Here is a 9,716-nt window from a genome sequence, read left to right as displayed (position 1 = left end):
TCCCCTCACCTACGCACACGGCGCAGCCTTCTGCGGTGGGATTTTCTTTTTGATTCCTAGAAAAATAACAGATGCTCCCCGTTGAGGGGGAGATTCTTGGAACCCGTTCAGGCTGAGCCTGGATGTGCCCAAACTCCCGGTTCCCTTCAGCGGGAGAGCGGAGAGCCCCTGGCCATGGGTGGTTCCTCCTCCAGCCCATGCCGAGGGCCGGGAGCCTCCCCCCAGGGCAAACAGCGACAGCAAACAACCTCCACACCCCAATCCCAGCCTCCTGCCCGCTGCTTTGGAGCTCCCACTTAAAGGAGCTTCCACTTCAAGGGACCCTTTTCATTGTATCCTGTGCCAATCAAAGTGGTGCTGGGACCCTCTGCACCTCCCTGCAGCACAGGGGAGTTTCATGCTTCAGCTGCCTCAGAATGGATTCTGAGGACTCACAAGGGCATTCCCAGCTCCCATCCATGCTGCAGCACCAGCCCATCTGGGAAATTTTAGTATGGAGACCTGGGCTTCTCCATAGCCCAGCACCGAGGATGGAGACTGGAGGCCAGACACACCTGTGAGTGACCATCAGACATTTCCACAGCAGGATTCAGCAGGAAACATTCCTCCCACAGCTTAGAGCAGGGCCTGGCCTGCATGAGGGCACCAGCAGGTGCCCGAGTTACCCCAGGTGTGTCAGTGACCACAGCAAGGCCCCAGGACACAGCCAAGGACCAGGACACCAGAGCCATGGGACACAGGAGATCTGCTGCCAGCTGGACACCCAGGACCTGCCCCAGGTGGATCTGGACAGCTCCAGCCTCTCCTGGTGACCCCAGGGAAGACACAGCCACCACACAGAGGGACAGCTCACCTTTTGCTCTTGGTGCATCCCAGGGAACAGCAGGATCTCAGGAGCAGCTCCAAGACACAGCCACAAGAGAGAACACTCCCTTCTCCTCAGTTCAAACCCAAGCAGTGGCCTCCAGGGCCTTTTATAGAGCCCAGGGTGCAAATAACCTCCAGCTGATGATTAAGCCCTTAATGGTTCACACGTCTGTAAACGATCCTGGCCTGAGCCCCCAGCCCAGGCACTGACAGTGACCTCATCCAGCAGCCCAAAACCGAGTCCTGGGAACCCCCAGCAAGCCCCCACTGTTTGTTCCCCTTGGCTGCTCTGTCTGGGCTCTCCCTCCTCACCAAAACAGGGTTTGGCCAATCCCAGCCACCATCCAGGGCTGTATCCCTCCTGGAGAGGCTCTTTGGGATGACCCCGTCAGTGATCCTTAAAGGTTTGGGGTTGAACTCCCCACTCGAGGTTTCATGACTTCCACTTCTTTTCCAGATCCATTTTTGGGGCCAAAAGCAGAAAGTGAGGTCCCACCACCCGCCCCCTGCCCTCAGGCATCTCCCATGAGAGCACAATCCCACTTCCCAACCCACCTCAATCACAGGCAAGTGGCCCTGCTCTGATTTACCAGCTCAAAAACCCCAACACCAGCCCCAGCTACCCATCCTGACCATGAGGAGATGCAGCTTCACATCTGGAGACCACCAGCACCTCAAGGAGCCTTTCCTAGCCACGCTGGACACAGTGTGGCCAATTGTCCCTGTATCTGCTCCTCCTGGAGATGTTTTCCTACAGATCCTGTGGGATAATGTGAGGTCCAGAGGGGTCTGATCCCCTCTGGGTGTAAAAAAAAAAAAAAAGGTGCCCCACAAGTTCCTCTGTGTGGGCTAAGAAGTTGGGTTACATACAAAATCCAGTGATCAGGAGTCACCAACGCGGCCTTTGCTCCAGGGGGAAAGTGCTGACACTGAGATCCTGCCTGGGGGCCCTGATGTGGCATTTTCCAGCCCAGGATGTCACTTCCTCTCTGTGCAGGGCCTCAGTGGGGCTCAAGAGACATCTGTGTCCCCACTGGAAGGGCTGATTCCATCCCTGGGCACACAGGCAGCTGCAGCTTTGTCCTACAGGATTTATCCACGTTCCCATCCCAGGCACCAGCCTGAATCCTGCTGTGCTGCACTCCCAACTCCCAGACAGCGCTGTGTCCTGGGGCAGCATCCATCCCTCTCCCTGCCCTGGATCTGCAGTGAGCAGCTCCCCTTGCCCAGCCCTGCACCCCCCAGGCGTGGGACACCCCCTCCCCTCCATGGGCAGAGCAGGGGTCACTGAGGCAGCGGCCAGAGAGGAGCTGGGGAGCCTGGAGCAGTGTCCATGACAAAGCTCCCCAGGCCGCAGAGGAAGGGGAAGAGGCTCCCCTCCCTCCTCTTCCTCCCTCCCGCGAGGGGATTTTGCAGCCAGGTAAACACAGGATGTTGATGAAACAGGGCTGGGCAGATTGGGCAAGCTGGGAGTCAGCAGGAGCTCCAGGCAGCTCCCAGCGCCTGGAATGGCCCTGCAGCCTGGAAAGGGCAATGCCAGAGCCCCTGGCACCTTCCTGTGCCCATTCCAGAGCCCCTGGCACCTTCTCTGCCCATAACAGAGCCCCTGGCACTTTCTCTGCCCATGACAGAGCCCCTGGCACCTTCCTGTGCCCATTCCAGAGCCCCTGGCGCCTTCCTCTGCCCATGACAGTGCCCCTGGCACCTTCCTCTGCCTGTCCCCAGGGTCACAGAGCTCCCCTGCTCACAGGGAGAGGCAGCATGGGCTGGTGGCCAAAGCCAGGGCAGGGTGAGATCCCTCAGCTGACCCTTGGAGTCCCTCAGGTGATCCTTGGGATCCCTTGGGTGATCCTTGGGATCCCTTGGGTGATCCTTGGGATCTCCTCACAGGCTGAGCTGAGCTCAGTACCGAACCCTAAAGTTCAAGCTTTGACACCCAACGCACAGCAACCGTGTGGCACCTCCCGTGTCCCTCTGGGCACTGGGCACATGCAGGACACAGGGATGAAGGGACACATCCCCAGGATTCCACACAAAATCTTGGGATGGGCGCCCGGGCACCAGCTGAACACGGCAGCGTTTGGCTCCCGACACAGAAAAGGGGCCACAGCCCAGCCCAGCCTGTCCTGGGGTGCAGGTGCCACAGACAGAGGTGTCACAGGGGCTGCCGCCTCCCCAGAGCCGGAGTGGAGGGGCAGGTGGCGCTGTCCCCGTGTCCCCGTGTCCCCTGCGTCCCTCGGGGCGCTGCTGCCATCTGCCGGCACGATCCCGCTCCTGAGCCCGGCCTGGGGACGCTCTGCGGCCGCACTGTCCTGTGTGCCCTCCCACGCGCTGCGGGACCACGTGTGGCTCCAGGCCGGACACCCCAAGGTGCCCCCAAAGCCTCCCTGCTGCCCCAAACCCCAAAACTGCTCCTGGAACAGCTGATTGTCACCCCCATAACCCACTCCTGGGCTGCAGCTTTCTCCCACACCAACCCCACCCCAGCCACCCTCCCTGCCCTCCTGTTCTCCATGTGGGATAGGATGGAGTGGCCTCTGCATCATGCACTTGGAGCAGGGACAGGATCAGGCCCTTGGCTGCAGGACTGGGGGGACAGCAGCTCTGCTGGGCTGATTTCCCCAGGGAACATCCAGCTCCATCCCCACAGGGCTGCTGGATAAAGCTCACCCCAAGATCATTTCCTGCTGCATTCCCATCCCCTGGGTCTCTCTGGAATTTGGGATTTGCTGAGTCCCCTCCTCCCTGGGACAGCCGAGCACATTGGGAGCCTCTTCCCACGGCCTCCCTGGCCCTCCTGGCCTTTGCAGCACCCCTGGGAGCAGCACATCCCGGGATAACCATGGGGACTGTGCCTTGCTGGGTGTGGGGACACCAGTGACACCCTGCACATCCTCTCTGCATCCCACGGCACTGGGAGCAGCCTCAGTGGGGTGCTAGAGGGCGTTTGCTTTTCGGATCCATCAGGAATTGGGAATGAGGTTTGGGAGAGGCAAATCCCCGAGCCTGTGTCCCCACAGCGGCCCTGCAAGCTCATCCCACCCTGGGCAGATGGAGCAGAGCTGGAAAATGCCCAAACCCACGGGCAGGACTGCGCTGCAGCTGTCCCCGGTTTGATTCTCACAGCAAAGCCAGGCAGTGTCTGGCGGGTTTTCCATGCGCTCCCTGCCCCTGCCCACACACAGGAAGGCTGAACAGCTCCGACCATTCCCGCTGGGAATGCTCCCCGGCGTGTGAGCCCTGCAGGCTCCGTGCCTGACGCCCACGGGAGCAGCAGGAAGTTTTAGTGCTCAGTTTTAGCCTAAAAGGGAGTTTTATTCCCTGAGCCCTGCACAGAAAAAATGGGAAGAATTAACCTGCTCAAGGGGTCCAATATCAGCCCAAAGAGCCAATATCAGTTGTGCTGAAAGCTCGCTGCTCAGAGGGTTCGCTCTGAATTCCAGAGAAACCAGGTGTGTGCATCCACCCGCCTCCAGCATTCTCTTGCTTCTAGAAAACCATTCCCACCGAGCCCCTCAAGCAGAGACTCCCCCACCAGCGCTGCCCATGCTCTCCAAACACCCTCCCCAAAATCCGCACCCCGTGCCCAGCCCATCACCATCCCCTTTCCATCCCTTTTCCATCCCCTTTCCACCCAAACCCTCTGCCCACCACTCACCGCGGGGGAAACGCCCAATCCTCCTGCCATCCCCATGGCTCCCCTGGCACTCGGCTGGGCTGGCACGGCTCCCCCGCCTCCGCCGCACATCTGGGCAGCTGTGGGGCGGCGGGGCCCGCCCGGTGCCCCGGCAGCAGCGCTGACATCAGCGCGGTTTCCTGCCCGTGCCGCCGTGCCGTGCGCGCAGCCCCGAACGCCGGGACCCTCCTGCAGACCCCCCTGGCATGGAGTCCGTGGCCCTGTACAGCTTCCAGGCCACGGAGCAGGACGAGCTGCCCTTCCAGAAAGGGGACACGCTGAAGGTACCAGCCGGGGGGGTTGGGTGATGTTTCTTTGTGGGACGGATGTCACCCGGCCTATGGTGACACCGGGCCCATGGTGACACCGGTGCTTTCTTTGTCGCTGACTTTTATGTTTCTGGGGCTTTCTGTGGGATATAAGGAGCCAGCCTCGAGGATTTGGGAGTGTGGAGTAGCATTCCCTGCATGTCTGTGCCACCAGGCACAACTTCAGAGAAGGACATCCCAGCTGGGACATGGCATGTGGCCTCTGTGGGTATCAGTGCCACCAGCTGTGCTCTGTGGCAGCCCCTGGGGCTGGGACACATTTTCCCTGTCCAGGGGGAGCACTGGAGGTCACAGGGATCCAGCCCGAACACCTACCCAGGCACTGGCAATGGGGTGGGCCCTTAGATGCCACCTGGGAATCCCAAAAAGCTCCAGGGGGCAGAAGAAAAGCTCAGAACATCCCTGGGGGGCAGCAGCCCTGCCATGGGAGTGAGGGCCCCCTCCCTGCCCATGCATCCCCCTCAGGCTCCTCCCGGACCCCCGGCACCCTGTAGCCCCCCGGGGGCACAGGGGCACATCCCAGCTGGAACCCAGAGCCCCAAACCCTCCGTGCCATCCCTGCCTCCCGCCGTGTTTCCCCGAGCCCTGACCGGGGTTTCGGATCCTGTTGTCACAGCTGTGCTGGCCCCGGGCCCTGCGGGGGAGGCTGGAAAATGTTGTTGTCACACGGAAGCGGTGTCAGCACCCACTGCCACCGTCCCCGGGGACACCGGGGCCTGGCTCCCGTCCTGGGACAGATCCCACCCTCTTCCCTGGGCAGGGGTTTGGGAGCACACCAGGCACCTTCCAGCTCTGTGACCCCAGAGCCCCCAGAGTGCGCCAGCACTGCCAGAGCCCCCTTTGCCCCAGGGATGGTTGGGGGGTGCTGTGGGGTCCGGGGCAGCAATGGGGTCCCACTCATCCCCTGGTAGCCAGGCTGACGCCTCCCTGCTCCTCTCCCCCCTCAGATCCTCAACATGGAGGATGACCAGAACTGGTTCAAGGCTGAGCTGTTCGGCCGCGAGGGCTTTGTCCCCAAAAACTACATCAAGGTCAAGCCACACCCGTGAGTACCATCCCAGGAGCCAGGCAACAATCCCAATTCCCAATTTACAACAGGCCAGGGTAGTCCCACACTTGGGGAAACTGAGTCACAGAGATGGGGGGGTCAGTGCCAGTGCCAGCACAGCCCGAGGGGACAGGAGGCAGCAGCACACCCACGTACCCCCAAAAATCCAACCCTCACACCGAGCTGCCGCTGAATAAATGATAATTGGGGAACAACAAAGCGTTATGGGATTATCACTGCATTAAACACAATCCTATTAGCACGTTATTAAAGCCCAGCCTAATCCATCGCTGATTGAAGCTGTGTTTGATACATCCTTAGCCCCTGGTAAATCACATTTCAGTGGCAGAGCGAGCGCGTGGGCTCGGGGCAGCCCGGGGCTCATCCCACTGCTTCTGCAGCTCGGGATAACAACCATGGCATGGATGAGACACAGCCTCTCCTGCAGCACCTGGAGCGCTGGCTCTGTGCTGAACTCCCTGGCTGATCATTCACCGGGCAGCTCTTACAGCAGCAGGGAATCTTCCCAGCCCAGGGACCCGAAATACCCTGAGATAAATACCCTGAAATAAATACTCTGAAATACCCTGAGATAAATACCCTGAAATACCCTGAAATAAATACCCTGAAATATCCTGAAATACCCTGAAATACCCTGAGATAAATACCCTGAAATGTCCTGAGATACCCTGAGATAAATACCCTGAAATACCCTGAAATACCCTGAGATAAATGTCCTGAAATTCCCTGAAATACAGGGTGGGACACGGGGACTCTGCTCCTGCACTCCTTTGACATCAGGCCGGGTTTCTCCTGGCACCGAGTGGGATTTCTGGTGGGATTTCTGCTCCCACCAGGAGGGGCCAAGGGGCGCCAAGAGGAGGAGGGCGGGGACAGGCAGCGCGGCGGGCCGGGTGACAGCGCAGGTGACAGGATGCGGTGGCGGCTGTCGGTGACGCGGAGGGGGCAGCGCGCCCACAGCGCCCTGCGGTGCCCCCCAAAATTCCGGGATGGAGCAGGAGGGGGAGAGAAGGGAGGAACTGCCGGGGGAGGGTCGCAGCCCCCCGAGGAGCCCGATGCAGACCCCTCGCCCGAAATCCCGGTGCCGTGCGGGGCTGGGGGTGCCCGGGGGTGCCCGTGTGGCTCAGCCCGGTGCCCCTCGCAGGTGGTACGCGGGCAGGATCTCCCGGCACCTGGCAGAGGAGCGGCTGCTCCAGCGCAACCACCTGGGAGCCTTCCTGATCCGCGACAGCGAGAGCGCCCCGGGCGAGTTCTCCCTCTCCGTCAGGTAAAAAAAACGCCTTGGGGACAAGCGGCAAGAGGGGAGGGGTCCCTGCAGCTTTGGGGACACCTGGTGTGTGCTGGGGAAGGGCTGAGCACCCTGCCCTGCGCTGGCCACCTCGGAGGGGCTGCGGAGCCCTCAACACATCAGCACGGCCTCGCACGGGACCTTCCCCTCCTTCCTCTCCTCCACAGCTGCGCCTCCATCCCCGCTGCTTGCTGCTCCCTGCGCCGCTGCCCTCGCAGGGGCACCCCCCAAACACGGCATCCCCAGGGGTGCAGGGCTCAGCATCCCCAGGGGTGAAAGGCTGAGCATCCCCAGGGATGAAGGGCTCAGTATCCCCTGGGATGGAAGGTTCAGCACCCCAATAATGAAAGGCTCAGCATCCCCAGGGATGGAAGGTTCAGCATCCCCAGGACTTCAGCACCGGCTGTACAACGGGCAGAGCCTGTCCCCGGGGATGTCACCCCTGCCCCGCCCCGGCCTGGGGATCAGGGGCCGGCCCCAGCCCAGCCAGGCACTTTCTCACCCTTTTAATCCCTAATTGAACGTTTTGGGCGGTTTTTGTCGCTAATGAAAGGGAGCCGGGCTCTCTCTGCCGCGTCACCGCAGCGCAGCCGGGTCCCGCCCCTGCCCAGGGCCCCCCAACCTGTCACCCCAGGCACGCCCTGCGAGGTGACAGCCGGGGACATCCTGCCTGCCTGCCCGTCCTCCTGCAGCACAGCAGCACAATCCCAGCCCCTGCAGCCCCCTGGCTTGTGCCCAGACCTGCAGCTCTCACCACACCTGCCCCAGATGTGGCCCTGGACAGAGCCACCTGCCCTCCATGTGGCTGGCACCCCTGAGTCCCCACTGTGCCAGGGCTGGGCACGGAGCTTTGGCTGCCTGTGGGGTGATTTGCAGCAGGGCTCAGCTGTGGGTCCTCATTGCAGGGCCAGGAATGACCCCAGTGCCACCATCACTGCCACCATGGCAGGAGGGCTGCAGTGAGACCCATGGGCTCACCCCAACCTTGCCAGCACCCCCAGGCTTTACCCAGCTCAGGGGATGCTGCCAGGATGTCCCCAGGGTGATTTCCATCCATCCATCCATCCATCCATCCATCCATCCATCCATCCATCCATCCATCCATCCCTCCATCCTCCTTCTGCAGCTACGGGAAGCAGGTCCAGCACTTCAAGGTTCTCAGGGAGAGGAATGGCAAATATTTCCTCTGGGAGGAAAAGTTCAACTCCCTCAACGAGCTGGTGGATTTCTACAGGATGACCACGATCGCCAAGGAGCAGCAGATTTTCCTGTGGGATGAGGACCAGACCCAGGAGGTACCACCATGGGTGGGGCTGAGGGTCCCAAACCCCTGTGTGAGCCCCCTCGAGGCTCGGTGTCCCTGCAGAGGGACAGGGACATCCCTGGCTGGCACCTTTGGCTCAGGGGGGTGAGGAGCAGGAGAGGGGGCAGCAGCCTGGGACAGGCAGTGCTGCAGGGAGGAAAAGCCCCTGGAGCAGCTCAGAGGGGCAGGGCAGGGCAGGGCAGGGCAGGGCACACATCCCTGTCCCTCGTGCCAGGGTGATGCCCGGGCAGGTGGCAGAGCCAGGACAGGGCACAGCCGAACTCCAGCAAAGCCAGACCCTGGGGCAGTGGGGTGAGGGTGGCAAAGCTGAACTTTGGGAGCTGGGATGGGGAAGGCTCCAGCACCTGGAAGGAGCTGGGAAGGAGAGGGTGCCAGCTGCCTCCCTGGGCACCCATCTTGAGAGATGGGGAGAGTCCACTCCACTCTCTCCTTTCCTTGCTTCTGTCTCTCCAAAGCAGGGATCCCAAGGCTCCTCCTCATCCTGTGGTGGCACAGCCTCCCCACCAGGACGCAGGCAGTGCCACCCAGTGCCAGGGGCTGTGAGATGGGGACCCCTCTCCTCCCACCAACCCCAGCCCTCGGCTCCCCTGCAGGTGAGGAGACCCCGATTTGTGCAAGCCCAGTTTGACTTCTCAGCCCAGGAGGGCTCCCAGCTGCCCTTCCTGCGTGGGGACATCATCGAGGTCCTGGGCTGCCCCGACCCCAACTGGTGGCAGGGGAAGGTCTACGGCCGTGTCGGGCTCTTCCCACGGAGCCACGTCCACCCCATCCACAAGTGACCTTCAGGTGACCATTGAGTGACCACCCATGAGTGACCTTCAGGTGACCATCCACGAGTGACCATCCACATGTGACCTTCAGGTGACCTTCAGGTGACCATCCACGAGTGACCATCCACAAGTGACCTTCAGGTGACCATCTACAAGTGACCATCCACAAGTGACCATCCACAAGTGATCATCACAAGTGACCTTTAAGTGACCATCCACGAGTGACCCTCACCACGCCGCCACTGACCGGGCAGGACCCGGCCCCGTTGTCCCCCCTCACCAGAGCTGTCCTCACAGCCTGAGTGTCCCTTTGTCCCCAGGATGGTGCCTGGTCCATGACCCCCAGGCCAGGGATGGGGCTGGCAGTGCTGCTCCCCAGGCAGGGAGTGTGGA

General features: G+C 61.4%; 1 protein-coding gene across 4 annotated transcripts; it reads left to right on the top strand.

Moving 5' to 3' along the window:
- The first annotated feature begins 4,749 nt into the window (after positions 1 to 4,749).
- Positions 4,750 to 9,332, top strand: GRAP (GRB2 related adaptor protein). Of its 4 annotated transcripts, none has more exons than XM_058816222.1 (5): positions 4,750 to 4,827; positions 5,820 to 5,917; positions 7,086 to 7,208; positions 8,356 to 8,524; positions 9,147 to 9,332. In XM_058816222.1, exons 1-5 carry the CDS (start codon positions 4,750 to 4,752, stop codon positions 9,330 to 9,332), a joined length of 654 nt encoding a protein of 217 aa, XP_058672205.1. The 4 variants fall into 4 exon arrangements, with proteins under 4 accessions (XP_058672205.1, XP_058672203.1, XP_058672204.1 ...); XM_058816220.1 differs by having other exon boundaries at positions 9,009 to 9,332; XM_058816221.1 differs by having other exon boundaries at positions 8,356 to 8,536; positions 9,129 to 9,332.
- Positions 9,333 to 9,716: the final 384 nt, after the last annotated feature.

This window comes from Ammospiza caudacuta, chromosome 17, assembly GCF_027887145.1.
Source record: "Ammospiza caudacuta isolate bAmmCau1 chromosome 17, bAmmCau1.pri, whole genome shotgun sequence".
NCBI lineage: Eukaryota > Metazoa > Chordata > Aves > Passeriformes > Passerellidae > Ammospiza > Ammospiza caudacuta.
Note: the sequence above shows the minus strand (reverse complement) of the source record. Positions and strands in the feature narration are given on the sequence as shown.

Coding starts and splice junctions, on each gene's coding strand:
- GRAP (XM_058816220.1), top strand. CDS start 4,750: ATGGAGTCCGTGGCCCTGTACAGCTTCCAGGCCACGGAGCAGGACGAG. Junction 4,828..5,819: donor AGAAAGGGGACACGCTGAAG/GTACCAGCCGGG, acceptor CTCCCCCCTCAG/ATCCTCAACATGGAGGATGA. Junction 8,525..9,008: donor ATGAGGACCAGACCCAGGAG/GTACCACCATGG, acceptor GTCTCTCCAAAG/CAGGGATCCCAAGGCTCCTC.